This window comes from Phoca vitulina, unplaced genomic scaffold (genome assembly GCF_004348235.1).
Source record: "Phoca vitulina isolate PV1807 unplaced genomic scaffold, GSC_HSeal_1.0 scaffold96, whole genome shotgun sequence".
NCBI classification, from domain to species: domain Eukaryota; kingdom Metazoa; phylum Chordata; class Mammalia; order Carnivora; family Phocidae; genus Phoca; species Phoca vitulina.
The window spans coordinates 2,496,494-2,513,694 of record NW_022589799.1 but is presented as its reverse complement, the minus strand read 5'-3'; the positions used below and the strand labels follow the sequence as shown (position 1 = coordinate 2,513,694).

General features: G+C 48.9%; 2 protein-coding genes across 6 annotated transcripts; both read right to left on the bottom strand.

The window, feature by feature from the left end:
• Nucleotides 1-1,889: 1,889 nt before the first annotated feature.
• SF3B4 (splicing factor 3b subunit 4) lies at nt 1,890-6,163 on the bottom strand. The gene is made up of 6 exons (XM_032397125.1): nt 6,057-6,163; nt 5,478-5,606; nt 4,679-5,221; nt 4,147-4,353; nt 2,494-2,667; nt 1,890-2,302 (listed from the first exon to the last, which is right to left on the bottom strand). The coding sequence occupies exons 1-6, from the start codon at nt 6,088-6,090 to the stop codon at nt 2,115-2,117; spliced, it is 1,275 nt and encodes a 424-aa protein (XP_032253016.1). The 5' UTR covers nt 6,091-6,163; the 3' UTR covers nt 1,890-2,114.
• A 73-nt stretch (nt 6,164-6,236) lies between these two features.
• MTMR11 (myotubularin related protein 11) lies at nt 6,237-15,654 on the bottom strand. Of its 5 annotated transcripts, none has more exons than XM_032397121.1 (17): nt 15,266-15,654; nt 14,812-14,902; nt 14,232-14,353; nt 13,974-14,034; nt 13,648-13,790; nt 13,088-13,166; nt 12,821-12,956; nt 12,480-12,567; nt 12,243-12,331; nt 12,033-12,157; nt 11,059-11,125; nt 10,743-10,813; nt 10,019-10,185; nt 9,555-9,728; nt 9,118-9,300; nt 8,174-8,467; nt 6,237-7,652 (listed from the first exon to the last, which is right to left on the bottom strand). In XM_032397121.1, exons 1-17 carry the CDS (start codon nt 15,329-15,331, stop codon nt 7,506-7,508), a joined length of 2,103 nt encoding a protein of 700 aa, XP_032253012.1. In that variant the 5' UTR covers nt 15,332-15,654; the 3' UTR covers nt 6,237-7,505. The 5 variants fall into 5 exon arrangements, with proteins under 5 accessions (XP_032253012.1, XP_032253011.1, XP_032253014.1 ...); XM_032397120.1 differs by having other exon boundaries at nt 10,019-10,128; nt 15,266-15,522; XM_032397122.1 differs by having other exon boundaries at nt 6,717-7,229; nt 15,266-15,522.
• Between the last annotated feature and the right edge of the window lie 1,547 nt (nt 15,655-17,201).

Sequence of the window (17,201 nt, the reverse complement as noted above, 5' to 3'; positions counted from 1 at the left end):
CTTCCTCTCCATCCCGGCTCCAATCACAGCCCTCCTTTAGGACTTCATCGCTCACCCGGATTATTGCCAAATGGCCAACTTGGCACCTTGCCCCCAGTCTTCTCAGACCTTTTCTCCCCACTGCTCCCGCCGTTCCAAACTGCAAACCTGTCACTCCCTTGCTTAAATTTCCACTGTGGCTTCCCCTCGTGGACAGCAGCTTCCTGCAAACAGCGTGCGTGACAGTGGCGCTCACGTGGGAATTCCCTCAGCACTTTGGGCTGCTAAGCAGAGCCTGGACGGCAAGAATTCCTGAGCCAGTAGCTTCTGGCCCGAAGCAGGTTCTCCGCCCCGGGACAAAGGGCAGGGAGCCCCCCAGCTAGCTCCGACACCCAATCCGGGGCATTATCTACTGTGCCATCCAGCAATCTCTGCTTCCACTCAGAAACACCCCGTCCATCTGGAATGAGCTTCCCTTTCACCCCCTGGCAAACTTCTACCCTTCCTTTAAGATTACATGCAAATGTATCACTTTTTTCCCAGGAAGTTTTCGTGGACTTTCATGCCCAGTTAGATACCCTTCCTCATGCTCTCAAAATGTTTTGTTTCATAATAATCTCGTGGGTGTCGGCCTACTCCCTTGGTAAGAGCAGAACAGAACCGCCTTGCTCGTCTTTGTATTACTCAGCTGCCACCCGCGGAGGTCTCGTAGCCATCAGGTTACGTGAACGAGAACGATGCAAGAGAACGAGGGGCAGGCTCACCTTTTTCACTTTTTGCCTAGACTTCAGGAAAGTTCACAGGCACATAAACCAGAAAAAGAGCTTTAGGAAAAGGGCGATATCAGAGGATTAAATGCAACAAAGAACAGAAAGAAGGCCATTGGATTTGGTCTAATTACTCTAAGTCTTTGAACACAGATTTAAATGGGATGGAAGTCAGGTCTGGAAGGACTGAGAATGAGAAAAAAAAATAGGAATAAGATCCAAATCCCTTATCCATGATGTCTGAAGGTAAAGAATGAAAGAAAATGAAGGTTTACTGAGTTCCTACGGTCCCAATTTCCAATTGCAACAGTTTTGCAATTATGTAAGACATTTATTTATACGGTGTCAAAGGAAACCAAGTTTATGCTTGGAGAAATCTGGCTTCCCTCCATATTGTCCCACCCCAGTGATATCAATTTCCATTCATTTTTGGTTTATCTATTTTTAAAATACAAATGTATAGATCACGTACCACCTCTTGGATGAGGTAGCATATTACACATTCTGTTCTGGTACTTTCTTCACTTGATGTATGCTGGAGAGCTCTCCATAACAGTACGTAGTCTTTCCTCACTCCTTTTTATTGCTGCTATGTAGATTTACCAGTTTGTTCAACCGGTTCCTTACCGACAGACAGGAGAGTTGTTCCAGCCTACTGTCATTACATACAGTGCTGCGACAGGTGGCTTTGTGCACGTTACCTCGTATCTCTGCCAGCACTATCTCCAGGAACTTCACTTCTGTCCTCGCATCATGGTCACAATCACCTTGTGTCACGGCTACTGGATCTCAGCTTATAAACTAAACATAGCCTTTTAAAAATGCAACAAGCAGGGGCCCCTGTGTGGCTCAGTCGTCAAGTGTCTACCTTCGGCTCAGGTCATGATCCCAGGGTCCTGGGATCGAGCCCCGCATTGGGCTCCCTGCTCCACAGGAAGCCACTTCTCCCTCTCCCACTCCCCCTGCTTGTGTTCCCTCTCTCGCTGTGTCTCTCTCTGTCAAATAAATGAAAAAATCTTTAAAAAAAAAAAATGCCATTAAGCATCCTCACTCCTACCTTACCATTCCTCTCCCAACATACTGACCTCTCTCTTCCTAGAGAAAAGAGAGAAGTTACTCTGCCAGGGAAAACAACACGAAGAATAAACAAGGAGTTTAGTTTTATTTTCTCTGTGCATTTGTAAAACACTTAGGACCAACACAGAAAAAAAATAAAACCTCCTGTGAAAAACATTACACTTAAGGGAAAAAAAAAAAAGGCCTGAGAGGGATTAGTGCCTTAGCCATAGGGAGCTACCGCAACTCTGATTGGTCCAAGGAATTGCAAAGATATTGGGAAGATAGAACAGGAGGCAAGAGAACGAGAAATTACTGAGGAAGAGGGCCTCGAAGTGGGCCACGAGGGGGAACTGGAGGCCGGGGGGTGGGCCGGGGTGGAGGGAGGGGCCCCCGCTGGTAGCCATAGGGTGGGGGTCGTGGAGGCCCAGTGTATCCATGAGGAGGCATCAGTGGAGGAGGTCCACGCATCCCATGTGGAGGCATAGGACCTGGGTGACCTGCACAAAGAAAAAGAAAAGTCAGTCGAGGCAAGAAATAGGAAGTGCTGATGTTGGGTGAATGTATGGAGAGCACCGACAGGGAGACCATGAGCAGAAATGGAAATAAAGGGCAGGGGACAGGGCTGTGACAAAGGAAGCTGCAATACTATGATACTCGAGGATGAGGAAGGTGGCTAGAGCCTACTTACCCATGGGAGATCCAAACGGAGGCCCTCGAGGGGGCATGCCCATTGGAGGAGGTCCAGGATGAGGCATTCCGGGTGGCGGTCGGGGTGGTGGCTGCCCCCCAGAGCCTGGGGGCCCAGCATGGGGGTGTCCTAAGCCATGAGGGCCATGGTGGGCCAGCTGCATCTGAGACATCCCTGTGAGAACAAAACAAACACAAAGAGAAAGGAGACAAAAGGAATACAGAGAGCAAAGAAAATGGAGGAAAGAAGAGAACAAAATTGAGAAAGAAGTGACATCAGAAGTACGGAAAATAAGGCTGGTACAAAGTGCCTTTATCCTCAACCCCATTCCAAGGGTACAAACAAATCAACTACCCCCCCAATCAACTGCTCACCCACTTCACTTGCTCCTTCCATGATTTAAACGCTGTAACAGTGCTGCAGAAGTATGTAACAGATGGAGGGATTACTCCACTGACAGGATGTGGGAAGGTAGCAGAGACACTGAGTAAAGATCTAATTTTAAAGAATGAGTAAGAATTTTTCAAGTGGACAAGAGAGTGGACTAGAACACCCCAGGCAGGAAACATTAGCATGTGCAAATCACAGGGGCATCAAACAGCATAGTATGTTCAGGGAAAACCAGTAACTCAGAAATAAAGAGCAGCATGTAGTCATGGGAGTAACTGGCAGGCACCGATCCTGAAAAGCCTAGAATGCTATGGTGACAAGTTTGACTCTGTAGGTAAAAGGGAGCAACAGAAGAATTTCGAGCAAGGGTGTGTGAACATCCGTGTTTTAGAAAAATTACTCTGTGCAAGTGGATCAAAAACAGGGAAACTGGAGTCAAAATGTTAGGAAATTACTACAATAAATTAGGTGTGAAATAATGAGTCTGAGGGGGCCTGAACTAGGGCACTGGCAGTGGGGGCCAATGCCAGAAATATTAATAAGACTTGGTATCTAGAGTGGGGTGATAGCAAGTTGTTAAAAATAGTTCCCAGATTTCTGAATTAAGCATCTGAAAACAAAGAATACTAGAGGAAGAACTGGTTTGAAGGAAAGGCTAGAAAAGTGGAGCTGTCCATCAGGCAGCAGGATTAAGGGTCATGGACCAGAGACACATATCTAGGAGGCATCAGTGTACAAGTCATGGAACTATGCAGAAAAGAGAACCAAATACAAAAACCTAGCTACATGGAGAGGGGGAAAGAACGCCTATTAAGGTGGCTAAGATTAATGAATCAGACCTAGATGAAGAATCCAGAAAAACCAAGGGACAAGATTTTCAAAAAGGATGACATGCCCAGCTTCAGGTACACCAAAGGGCAAACCAGATAAGGAATGGAAACGCCCCCTAGATTTGACAATTAGGTTACTGCTTTGGGAGAGAAGTCAGAGGAGAGAAATGAAGTAAAAGTTAAAGGGAAAAAACAGCAAGCACAGTAATACTCTTTGGATAAACTTACACAAGAAATGGAGACAGGGTGGTAATTGTTAAAGTAAACAGACAGCAGTATTTTGTGTTTGTTTTTATAAACTAACGTCTGCAGAAAAGTAGAGCTCTGGGACTATCCATTATTATTATTGCTGAGAGACAAGGGCAACACCCTAAGTGGCAATAGAGCTCCTCCACTAGGCTCATCCCTCCCTTCCCCAGCAAAGAACACCCACCTGGATGGGGCATCCCACCCGGTGGGAATGGGTGAGGATGTGAGTGTCCATGTCCAGGATGTCCAGCCCCTGGGGTTCCTGCTGATGGTGGGCCATGTCCTCCAGCCCCAGGAGGCATAGGTGGTGGGGGCATGGCTGGGGGTATCCCAGGTGGAAGGGCTCCAGGAGGCGGCACTGGGGGTGGGAAGGACCCAGGAGGAGGCATGCCTATAGAGGAAATGGAAGAAGAGTTAATGATAGTAAGGAGAGAATGTCTTTAGAAAGGCTGTTCAATCTGGCCTCTTCAGGCAAGATAAACTCCCTTCCCTTCCTCCGGGCTCTCTAAAGTCAGAAGCAATACTAGACAACTCTGAACAACTTCAGCCTCCTCAAGTCAACAACTTTCTTCCCCACCACAACTGTCATACCTCACTCCTTTTCTCATTACCTACTGACTCCACGTCCCCCTTTATCCAGTTCTTTATCCTTCCTCCTGCCCCACCCCCACCACACCCCAAACCCAAGACAAAAATATTTTGAATAAAAGCTTTACCTGGTGGAGGAAGCCCGGACCCCAGTGATGATACCACAGGATTGGGGGCTGAGGGTGGAGGGGGTGCATCTGCAAACAGCTGGTGAGGGCGGTCGGCCTGGGAGAGTGGGTTCTGGGCTGCCAGAAGTCGTTCAGCTGCTGAGCCATGGCGCTCACCCTTGGAGTCCTTCTTGAAGGCATAGGACACAGTGATAGGGCGGTTACAGAGATACTGCCCATTCATGGCCTCAATAGCTGCATCCGAAGCATCAAAGGAAGCGAAATTAATAAAGGCATAACCTTTGGAGTTGCCTGTGTCAGGGTCCCGCATAATCTTTGGGGTTTGTAAGATGACCCCAAAGGCGCTGAAAGTATCATAAAGCAGCTTCTCATCAATCTCCGGGTCTAGATTGCCAATGAAAATGTTGGCCCCCACGTCCAGGTTCTTGTTGTGAGCTGATGCTTTGTTCACCCGTATTGGTTTCCCATAGAGTTTGATCATGTTCATGATCTTAATGGCATAGTCAGCATCTTCCTCACTCAAGAATTCCACAAAGCCATAGCCTGGGAAGCAGAAGAGTGGAGATTAACAACTTAAGTGATTCAAAATTGGGTATAACTCATTCACCTTCCAAAACACAAAGAACATGAAATAACAACCTCACTTCAACTGAGAATGGTTCCAGAAGCAAACTGTGAGCTACCCTTAAAAGGAAGAACCTGCAGGTGATTCATTCCAAACAGCTACGAAAACTGCTGGAATCCTCCAGGCACAGTTTGTCCCCCCAATACGTAAACACACCTCTTGTCATATACTCACCTTGGTGCTGACCTGTGACTCTATCCTTTGGCATGTGGGTGTTGACTACTGGCCCTGCCTGGAGAAATAGCTCCCACAGCAATGGTTCGCTAACCTTCTCGTCCAGGCCCCCGACGTAGACAGTGGCATCTGGAGGATAGGAGCAGGAGATTGGGGCAGGGATGAGATAATGACAGGAAACAAGGAGGTGACAGGCGGGGAAATGGGAGTGGAGATGGGGTATACGAGCAAATGGGAAAAAAAAGAAAGTTAGATTAAGCCCTTACACCTCCCTCTTTCCAGAACTAGAGAATCTTAAGTCTAACCGAAGGTTCTGCTGCAAATTCTCCGTCAACTGCTTTGTTTCTGGTTTTTGTTTGCTCGTTTGTTTTTTTGAATGAGAAGGCAGAGGGGATTGGGCAGAGAGCATCACACCTACAGGCCTCAGCCTGCACCCGGCCACCCCGCCCCCAGCAGGCACGGCAGCCGGTCTCCCGCCCTCCGGGGGAATCGGATCTCTAGACCCGGCGAAAACACTGCTGGCCCTAGTCGAGGCCTCCCAGCTCCCCTGGGCCCATTCCGGGTTCCCCCTCCAATCACCCTGGTTCCGCTCGGAGATCGGCCCGGCCGCCATGGCGAAAGGGCTCCCGCCGTCTCCAGGCAGCGATCCCGCCCTCTGACCGCAGTCACTACTTCCACTTCCGGGGCGAAGGCTGTCGTGAGTGTGGTGGGCGGGCCCGTGGCGGGGGAGGAGCCGGAAGTGGCCGCGGCCATCTTAGAAACTGTGGAGAAGACGCGACGCGTGGGACCCGGTTCTCCGCCTCTTGGTCCTGTGCGGAGTGGCCATTGCGAGCGATCAAAGCGAGGAAGGCGGAATGGAAATTCCCAGACCTTCTTAAGGCAGTGCTAGGCGTTAAAGGATCACAGTGCTCCCAAAAATGTAAATTCGGAAGCTAAAAGAACAAAACTTGACTTTTTAAAAATATTTTGTTGGCAAACGATCCTTCTTTTGTTCCCCGGATAAGGGTGTGCTGAGGAAGCCCCCCCCATCCTAAGGATTCGGCTGTCTTAGGTCACGGAGGGAGCCGTCACCCTGGCCCGCCGCCTTTGGGCAGCTGCGGCCTCGGCCCCACCCTGGGCTTCAGGCGTTTCGTTTTTCCTCAGGGGAGAGGTTTGCGGAACGTCTGAGCTGGGGTGACGTCCAAGCTCACCTAGTCCTATTGTATGGGGGGTGATGGAAACCTGAGACCCAGAGATGAAGTGTGGCCAAAGCCGAGGGGTGGTTGACGTTGGAGTCCAGAGGCCTCAGTTTCAACCGCCAGAACACCTCGGGCCCAGCAACAATGTCTTGGTATGCTCTTTGCCCCATCTTCTCTAAAAAGTTGCATGTGGACTTGGCCTGACCTAGCCCCATATTTCCTTAACAGTAAAATGGTGGGTCCCATCCTCTTCCGGTTCATACCCATCAATTTCTTAACCTAGGATCTTTTATTCAGACACAAGTGATAATGCCAGCACCGTGTATAAATACTGTTTTTTAATGAACTCCTTAAATAGAAATGTTACTACAAAATATACAATTGGCAGAGACAGGCTGCCTCCCATACCCACTGCATACCCATAGAAAACTAAAGGGAAGAAACAGAAACTGGAATTACAGAAGCAGCAAGAGGAGGTGAGAATGAGTTCTGTAGGCCATCTTGTTAGAACTGATGAACAGCATCTCTCGTCTCACAATTCTAACAGCTCGATATCCAAAGGGATAGAATTGCCCTGAAAAAAACCAAAGGTAATCGTATTCTGGATTGCTTTTGTTTCTTAATTCCTGAAATCCTAAGAAACCTATCTCGAAGAACGGAACTGGACAGGGCAACTAGGAGAAGGTTAGCACCACCCATCTGCAACAGAAAGCCAGGTCAGTGAGCTTGTTGAGGGCTGGAGTGTCAAAAGCTGAGACAGCAAGAACAGATAAGAAAAATTGGAGGATTAAAAAGAACCCTCCCTCACCCCAGATCACCCTCTGCCGTGCCCATAAAAAAGACAACAATTTCAACGGGATTGGGAGACAATGGTATTTGGATCTCTTTTCTCGGAATGATCCTCAGGAGATATTCTTGGTGTCCATTTCCTTAAAAGCTCCTGAAGATGGGATAGCTCATCCTGGAGGCCAGAGACTGTGGGAGCTGAGAGGCCTTTCTGGGGAGGGGGTGAAGAAAGGCAGAGAGGAGTATTATTACAGCTCTAGCTCCCTGTTTTTGAGATCTGTCCATTACTTCTGGTATCTTTTTAAGTTATTATTACTATTATAATTGACATATAATATCCTGTTAGTTTCAGGTGCACATCCTAGTGTTTTTTTATACTTTTATAAAATTATACTTTTATACAATTTTATACAAAAAAGTTGATCTTTGTATACCTTACAAAGTGATCCCCATGATAAGTCTAGTTCCCATCACCTCTGGCATCTTTAATTCTCTTTCCTCCTCCAACTATGCCCTAGGTTCTACTTGATCTGAACCACAAGCAGTCTTTCCCATACATACACACACACTCCCAAACTTACCCACTCTGATAACAACAGGAATGGTAGTTCACTCCTCAGTCCCCCCAGCCCCTTGCTTTTACAGCTCCTAAAAACATCTGGTTTCTCCCAGAACATTTGGCTTAGCAGTCAGGCCCCTTTTCCCACTCCTATTCCTGTCTTCCCTCCTTACCTGGACCTCAGGCCTTCCCCTCAGGTAGCAGCGTCTCCACAGCCTGATCTGGGGTCCCAGATACCCAGGCAGCAGCAACCCTGGGGGTAAAGGGCAAGCTCCCCAGTGTGAGGGGAGCCCCCACTCCTGATCAGCCAGGCTTTCAGCGGAAATAGCAGGTCGAGGGAGCCAACGAGAAGAGACTGCCAGCAGGGAGGGACTGTCCCGCCAAGGACAGAGCTGATTCAGGGGCGTCAGAGCCCCTCTGGAGAAGAGCCACACAGAACTGGGGGGTCCAGGAACCATGAAGTTTGGCTAAAGGGAAAAGCAAAATCAACTGGCAACCTAGAAACCAGATGACCCCACTTTCACCAAACTGCGTCAGGAAGGAATGTCTACCTGCCACCTACTCACACTGCATTAGTGACCAAACTACAGGACTCCCCCTGAGAACTCTTTCTCTACTCATTAGGCTTCAAACTAGGCCTCAGGTCTGATTAAAGTCAATTTTAGGGAAACTTATAAAATGTGTGTAAGAAAGGGGTTGCCTAGGTGGCTCAGTCAGTTAAGCATCCAACTCTTGATTTCAGCTCAGGTCATGATCTCAGGGTTGTGAGATCCAGACCCATATCGGGCTCTGCGCTCGCTCAATGGGGGTCAGCTTGAGATTCTCTCCCCCCCACCCCAAACCGACATTCACATGCTCTCTTTCTCTAAAATAAGTAATAAATCTTAAAAAAAAAAAATGTGTGTAAGAGATAGAAAAACTAATAAAGATGAGGACAATCCTCTGTGCTATTCTAGGATTTCTGCCTTCCTGGGGACGGTCAGAGACTCTAAGTGACAGCTACAGAAGTGTGGGGCAGTTTTCCCTGGGGAACTCAAGACACCGTGTCTTTCTACTTCTCCCTATCTAGTAGAATGAGCCTGTGAGAAAGTCAAAGGAACTTAGGAAGACACCTCACCTGCTGTCTAGGGAGCCAGGAATCTGGGCAGTGTTCCGGGTCATAGCCAGGGTTATGGAATTGTAGTATCTGTTCACTGTTGTAGCGTAAATCCCAGTCCCAGACAGACAGCTGTGGGTTAACGGAGTTCCCAGCAGGGAGTTGGGAGTACCCTGCGGTATAGATTTGTGTATAGGAGTTGAACTGGACAGAGGAAACAAGAAAAAGGGTGGTTAAACAAACAAAAAAGTAATCCTTTTCCCAAGTCTGGAGAGAAATTGTGAAAAGCTCACCTCTTCCTCTGGGAATCAGATGTAGGGTGAAAGTCCAGTCATGAGAATGAGCACCAACCTCCCCCTTCCCCACCCACAGACCTCACTTTCCATAAATCAACACTAAACTTCAGAGGGTATTTCTCAAGGAGAAGAAAAGGCAGCTCAAAAATGGAAGTCACTGACCTGTCCACTCTGCTTTCCACGCTCCCAGGGAGTATCTCTCAAGAATGTGAGAGTGTCAGGAACCCTGGCACTGTCATGAAGAGCAAGAAGGAAAAACTCTGAGAATTCAAACTCAGCTGGAAACTGCTGGAGGAGCTGCCAGACACAATCAAGGAAGAGGAGAAACACTGGAGCCTGAGAAGAGGCAAAGTGAGAGGTTAGAAGGCACCTAAAGGGGGAGGATGACAAAATGATGGGGGACAAGGGACACAGCCAACAGGGCCACTAAGGTCAGGGAATGGAAATCTGGATTGAGGGTAGTAGGGGGTTGTGGTGCCTCATTCATCTAGGTCTCCCTTCAAACCTAACCTAATCTCAGGATCCTTCTAACCCAATTTTACTTCCAGTGGATTATACTATATAGTTTTCTCATCCCCTTACATCTTTAGTAATCTTCCCCCAATACCCTCCCAAAATGATCTTACCTCTTCACTGGCTCCAGTTACCCCAAGTCGGGTCAGGAAGGGATGTCCAGCTGCCACCCACTCTCGCTGCACTAGTGATTGGAAGCCAAGCAGTGTTCGGGCTTCAGGGGCTGAAAGCAGTTGGACGAGTGAAGAGAGGAGGCCATTGAAATCACGATCACCGCGCTCTGGGTGACAAAGAGGGAGAAGGGACAAAGAAGGAGGGGCCAAGAAACTAGGGCAGAAGAAAATGGGAAAAGGAAACGTGGCAAGAAGAAGAGAGGGACACAGAGGAGAAAAGTTTTGGTTAGGTAGGATTGAGAGGGCAAATAGAAGTGAAAAGAAAATAAAGACCTTGAATGATTCAGTTCACAGACTCCACCTGGATAGAAATACCCAGCTTCACGTGTAGGAGGCAGAATCATAAATCTCAACCCAGCTTCCACACTGTTCTTCCCACTCCAACCCAGTCACCATCTATTGATGGAAGGATGGGAACAGAAGGCGAAGAACCCTGCTGTTAGGGACCACAAGCTGTAGTAACACTACAGCTAGTAGTAGTACTACTACTACTGGGAGGCAGGGGTAGCACTGAAGGATGAGTGGGGCCCATGGGTAGTTCCTAGTTATAGGAGAGGAGGATCCTAGTACTAGACGGGGACAAGGAAGACTTACAGATCTTCCTCCCAGTTGGGTGGGTAAAGGAAAAAGGAAGGAAGGGAGTAGGTTAACCCAAGAAACTCACCTTGGAGTACTACAGAGCGAACCCTGGATGTCACTAAGACTGAGATGTCACTGGCCTTTCGAAGACAAGACCTGCGGGGGCAGATGAGGAAGAGGAGAGAAGAATGATAAGCCTGGAAGAAGGGAGTAATGGGTCATGGAATGGAAAAGAGGCAGACTCCAAAGTTCTGCCCATTCTCCTTCTAAGGAGCAGCAAATAAGAGTCTTCTTGGGAAACCAAAGAGAAGAGTTAATGGAAGGCTATTTAGGAATTCAAGTTAACAGAAGGTTGGGGAGGGTTGAATTATATAAATCATAGCTAGAAAATGAGGGAGTACCTGACATAATCCAACCATCGTGTTCCTTCCAGGGCTGAGAGCCATTTCTCCTCAGCTGCAGATGAATCTGAGAGAGAGTAGAGGGGTCAGAAGGACAAAGAGAGGGGTGGGAGGGACGGGGTGACTGGGTGATGGACACTGGGGAGGGTATGTGTTCTGGTAAGCGCTGTGAATTGTGCAAGACTGTTGAATCTCAGATCTGTACCTCTGAAACAAATAATGCAATATATGTTAAGAAAGAAAAAAAGAAGAAGAAGAATGTAGCAGGAGGGGAAGAATGAAGGGGGGGAAATCGGAGGGGGAGAAGAACCATGAGAGACAATGGACTCTGAAAAACAAACTGAGGGTTCTAGAGGGGAGGGGGTTGGGAGGATGGGTTAGCCTGGTGATGGGTATTGAGGAGGGCATGTTCTGCATGGAGCACTGGGTGTTATGCACAAACAATGAATCATGGAACACTATATCTAAAACTAATGATGTAATGTATGGGGATTAACATAACAATAAAAAAATTAAAAAAAAAAAAAAAAGAAGGACAAAGAGATCAGGAGAACTCAGGATTCGTGATTCAGGGTCTGCAGCCTGAGGGTTAAGAATAAGTTGGGTAGTGGTTACCCAGGACTGGGGATAGAAATGAACAGTAACTGTAAATGGTCATGAGGTTACTACAATTATAATTGCAGTGACAGTTGTCAACCTTGTAAATGTAATAAAATTCACTGAACACTTAAGATGGGTGAAGGGTGGATTTTATGGTATGTAAATTATATCTCAATAAAGCTGTTTAAAAAAAAAAAAAGAATACACTGGGGACAGGAAGACAGGAAATCAGTGAGTCTGTGGGAGATGGGAGTTGAATAGAAAACTGTGGATCTTTGGCCTGAAGGGTTAGTCATACTGTAACAGGCAAAAGGGTAAACCAGGTTAGGGTGAGCAGACCTAGGGGTGGGGGTAGGGGTCAGAGGTTATCTCACCAGGCAGGCAGAGGGCCCTCAGCTTCAAGTGGGCAAGTTGGACATCTGTAAGACTAGGCAGCTCATCCACAGTGTCCACCAGGACAATATCCGAATGCCCAGCCTGGAGCATCGACTCCACTGCTCTGGAGGGGAAGAAGTCCCAAGGTAAGGGAACAAGTCTGTCCTGAACCTCCAACCCTTGAGTCTACTCATCAAACCTCCCCTCACCTGATATCCTCCTTGTTAGGGTCGCTGGCTGTATAGAAGCCACCACAGCGGAGAAGATCACTGCCCCCAGGGTGATGCCAGGACAGGCGCTTCGGATGGTGGGACGTTAGGATCACCGTGGGAGAACCTGCTAGCCCCACCCTATCCTGCCCCCACCCTGATCTCCCTCCGCAATGACCCCCCCTGACCTCCCATAACCATCTAATCCCCAACCATCACCCTGGCCCCCACACTGACCGGTCCACGGCCCTGATGGAAGTGGCCAAATGCTCTCCTGACCTCACTGTCCAAAGTTCGCTTAGGGACCCAGAAGTAACGGGGGAGGCTGTGAAATTGAGAGTTAACAGTCACAGCTTGGCTCAGTGAACTCATTATAATGCAGACCTGTCATTACAAGGAAGTCACTTGGGAGGGAATTATTTCAAGGGACCTCAGGTTTAGAGATCTAGGCAGTAAGGGGGATAGCTTTGTGGATACCGTAAGAGACTAGAGTTTGTGGGCAGTCTTCGCTTTAGAGGATCTGAGAACTGTGGGAAGATTGGGAGGGCAGCGGGGGTTGGGGTGGACTGAGGGATCACCTGGTGGCTACGTCGAACCTCTCATTGACAGGGCTGACCCTCCAGCCCCCGGCCCCCTGCTTTTTCCGCTCAGTCTCCCAGTCTTCTGATGTCTCCAAGAGGGGAACAGGTGGTTTTCTGGACCCTGAACTCTGGCCTAGGGCAGGAATGAAGCACAGAAAAGAAGGAAGAGGAACCAGAGAGAGCGTCTCAGCTCTACTGTCTTCAGCCAGCCTCTGCTCTTCCAGATTCTTTACCCTTTCCCTACCCTAAAGCACCGTCACTCACCAGCCTTGCTCAGGGATATCCCTGCATACTGTTGGGCTTGACTGCTCTGAGCTCTGGCTCGGACAATGGCCATGGTCACCTGTGGAGGAGAGGGCATCCCAGCCTTTTGGCTCAGACTGAAAAAGTGAAGAGGAGGACATGGGACCCATGTGTTGTTCAACTGTCTTTGCCACCAACAGAGAACAGAGAAGACAGTCCCTAAGGAAGGGAGCTTCCACAGGTGGTGGGAACTGGGGTCAGGAGATCATATCCAGAACCACAGAATCACAGAATCACAGAATGTCAATTCTGCGAGGAAGAATCATCCAGCCCTCCCTGTTTCTCAAAGGAAGAAACTTGCCTGCTGTCACACTCCTGATAATCGGCAGTGCCAGGCTAGAATTCAGGCCCCTTACTCTCATTATACTATCCTTTATCCCAGCCTTTTAGCCTCTCCTTGAGGAGAGAAGCAGACAGAAGGATGAGAGGGGTCCTAGGAGATCGGGGAGTAGTAGGAATGCTAAGGAAAGGATCCTAAGGCTCTAAGGGGAGGAGTCATCTTTGAGTTGAAGGCCTCTTACCTGAAAGGCCTGAGGCTCTAGTCCTCCAGCCTCAAAAGCAACTCTGAGCAGCCGGAAGTCTCGGCCATGAATGAGAATCTCCTCAGGGGTAAATTTAAGTGGGGACCCTGGACGGAGGAGCTGGACTCTGGACAGGCCACTCACTGAAGGCAAGAGTTAGAAAGCAGTGCAGCCATGGATCAAGGTCCCTTTACAAGGAAGTCTTCCAGCCCATCCCACTCCATCCCTGCTGCCCTCTGAGAATAGAGGAAGGATGAGGAAGGGTGAGCCCCCGGTAAGCCCCTTCACCAACACCTCACACCGCCCCCCCCACCACCACCACTCACCAGCCTCTAATCGCCCAATGTTGACCAGGACAAAATCATATTCACTGCTCAGGGGAGTCTCCTAGAGGAAGCACATGACTGATGCTAAAGACATCTGAAATCTTGCTCATTGTCCTACCTTGGCAATCTCTAACCTCACTGGAGATAATCCTGACAACCCCTTAAGCATAACTCTCCCTGTCTCACTTGTCTAAATCCTTCTAGTCTCCCCAATACATTTCTCACTAACTGTCCTTTCCATTGCCCTCACCATCTCACCTGACTCCGTTGCCATCCACAGGGCTGGAAGGTGACCCTCAAGTTGGTGCAGATCAGGGTTCCAGGCAATTCAGGTTCCAGCCCCTTCCTCACCCCTGGGGCCCATGCTAGGATCTGCTCCCCTACAGGGGAAGGCAGAAAGCCAGGTTATGACTATTCCCAGTGTCACCCACACTGGTATACACCTACTCCTCTGAGGGTGTAGGTGTAGGTGACAGGAGGATGTAAAGAGGGAAGATTAAGATCCTCCCCCAGCTCCACTAGAACAAAAGCTTAGCAGGAGATCATTTGTATTCTTTTACTCTAGAGCTTAAAACAGTGCCTGGCACAGAGTAGGTACTCAAACACCTCTTGAATAAGTAAATGAGAAAAGGAAGTAAGAGAGTCCGGAAAACAGGGACCATCAAGGTCCAGGCTCCTAGCCAGCTCTGACAGAGAAGAGAGCAAGCCTCAGACAGAAGCACTTTAAGCAAGTAGAGGAATACAGAGGTATCTTTGGTGAGGTTTGAAGCAAAGTTTGAGCAGGATGAAATTTGGAAGAGTCTTTGGAGATTGGAAGTATTGGAAGGGAAGTTATTACCTGGGAGGCATCCTGAGGCCAGGTGACTGCCAAGCTGACAACTCCTGGACTCCAGCATCCCAGTCCTCTGGACAGACTTCGGTCCAGAGAGCTGTGAAGGGTGTAGGGTTAATCCCCAGGCCTCTCCAACCCCCGGGTCTGGGATTACCTCAGCAGCCACCATTGGAGGCCTACACTCAGACTCTCAGGGGAAACTGAGATCAGCAGCTGTGGGAGCTTAGGACCCAGTTGGCAGACAGTAAAGGGAGGGGCTGGTTAATGGATAATGAGACAATGAACTTGAGACTGTGAAAAAGACAGACCAAGCTCCATCAAGCAAAGTTGGTATGGGACACACCCTCCTCCTCTTCGAGCTCCTTTCCTAGCCCCTCTTTTATCTTCATATCCTATCCTCCTTATTCACACCCTCGGGCCCACGGTGCCCTTCCCTCCCAAGCCCGTCTCCTCTCCTTACCCCCATGTCTGGCTCCGCCTTCTGGGGGGCGATGTTGAAACTCTGGCCCCGACCCCCCCACCACATTTCTCTGGCTCCATCCGGGGACGGAGCAGTGAAGGGTGGGAAACTTTGAGGATGCTCAAGCCCCTTAGGGAGAGGCTGAATCTTGTAGTTGAGAAGAGGGAAGTCAGGGAGAGGGGCAGGGGACAGCACCAGGGAAAGGAGCGTTTGAGGTGCACGGAGCACGATTAGGGGTCTTTTGAAAGGTGTGTCCAACCCAGCTAGAGGAGGCTCCTCGGAAACTTCAGTCGACTCTGGAGAGGGCGGGAGAGATGCCCAGCCCCTTAAAGGGGAATACACACAGTTTTGAAAAAGTGGAGGAGCCTGGAAAAGGTGAGGAAAAAATGGGTAACGGGAAAAAAAGTACCCAGATTCTTTCCACAATCCCAGATCCTATGCTCTTTCTGTTCACAAGCACTGGAAATTATTTGAGGGAACAGTAATACCGAGTATTAACCCGGAATAATTTGGGCTCCGTTTTTTTGTCTTCTTAAAGAGGGTGGTGTGGTGGGAGGAATGCAAAAGCAGTTCAGGCTTCCTTGCGGCCTCCCCTGACACACCTGACAAAAGTAGTAGGAAATTGGGCCTCAGGGGATTTTTGCCTGGGGAGGCCCAAGAAATGAGGGAGGGGAGTTAAAAGCATTTTGTACATCGTTCTCCAGAGAGCATGAAACATACCTCATGTGGAGGGTGCCCTGAGAACACTGGGGAGAGAAATTGAAATATCTCTGGGATACAGACAAGTCAGGTGTGTTTATGTGCAAGTGGAGGGAGGCCCAAGGAAGAGATCTTACCACTTAATCCGACACACCACACACACACACACACACACACACACACACACACACACACAACCAGTGGGAAACCAGAGCCCATTCCAGGTACATGACCCCTCCCTCCAACCCAGACACCAGATCTCCAAATTAATGATTCATGTTCAGGACCTTCAAAGCTGAGGGCTGGAAACCTCTATCAGTTCAACAGCCCCATCCCCCACCATCCCCCCTGCAACCTGAGGAGCAGAGCAGAGGTGGGTGGGGAGGACCCTAGGAGGGAAATAAAGGAACTGGCGCCTGGGTAGGAAGCAAAAGTCTGCATTTAGATGCGAAAAAGACGGGAAATGAAATACAAAATAAGGGTTAATGAGCTGCTATTTTATTGATTTTGAGTCTGTACAGAGGCAGCAGACCTTAAGTGGGGGCCCCAGTTTTCCAAAGTGACACTCAACTCTCTCCTCCCCTCAGCACACACACCCTTCCGGCCTCGGCTGTAAAAGTTCCCTGTCTTGGCTGATATTGTGGAAATAATGAAGATATTGTGAGACAGGAAGTTAATTTGGAACAAAGAGGCATACACCTGCTAGGAAGGTGGCCCAGAAGCCTTATTCTAGAAGTCCTAAAAGTTCCCAAGCACCCCCAACCCCACCTACTTTCCATGGGCCTCAATCTCTTGGGGGAAGAAATACTTCCCAAGGTCTCTTGCAGTAGGAAGAGCTGTGTTCCACAATTTTAAAATCCCATTCTCCATTTTCCCTCTCCCCACTACCCTTCATTCAAGAGCCTCATTCTATTCTTAATATTTTGAGGTATAGCAGCAGCAGAGGAATCCAAACTGGAGGAAAAAAAACATCAGGGGAATGGGGGGAGGTGGAAGGCAGAAAAAAGTGGATGACTTGGCTGAGCACGAGAATGCAAAGGGGCAACAGCCAAGGGCTAAGTAAAAGGGTACCTCTCAGTAACCCCCCTACCAGTGGAGGTTTTAGTGGATGAAAGGAAGGATGCAGAAGCAAGGGGCTGTATCAGATTTTTCCATTTTCAGAATCCTGGTCTGGTTGCAGGTTTGTGCCAAGAGTGAAGGCCGCTGGGAGGGGCAGCTGGAGGAGGGGGGTGGAGCT

Bases quoted from the DNA above. Each gene is read 5' to 3' on its own strand.
- MTMR11 (XM_032397121.1), bottom strand. From the start codon at position 15,331: ATGTGGTGGGGGGGTCGGGGCCAGAGTTTCAACATCGCCCCCCAGAAG. The intron at 14,903-15,265 runs GTAAGGAGAGGA...CACCCTTCACAG, and splicing joins AGGCGGAGCCAGACATGGGG to CTCTCTGGACCGAAGTCTGT. The intron at 10,186-10,742 runs GTGAGTTTCTTG...TTTGTCACCCAG, and splicing joins TCGCTCTGTAGTACTCCAAG to AGCGCGGTGATCGTGATTTC.
- SF3B4 (XM_032397125.1), bottom strand. From the start codon at position 6,090: ATGGCGGCCGGGCCGATCTCCGAGCGGAACCAGG. The intron at 5,222-5,477 runs GTGAGTATATGA...TCTGCTTCCCAG, and splicing joins AGTCACAGGTCAGCACCAAG to GCTATGGCTTTGTGGAATTC. The intron at 2,668-4,146 runs GTGGGTGTTCTT...TTGTTCTCACAG, and splicing joins GGGTGGGATGCCCCATCCAG to GGATGTCTCAGATGCAGCTG.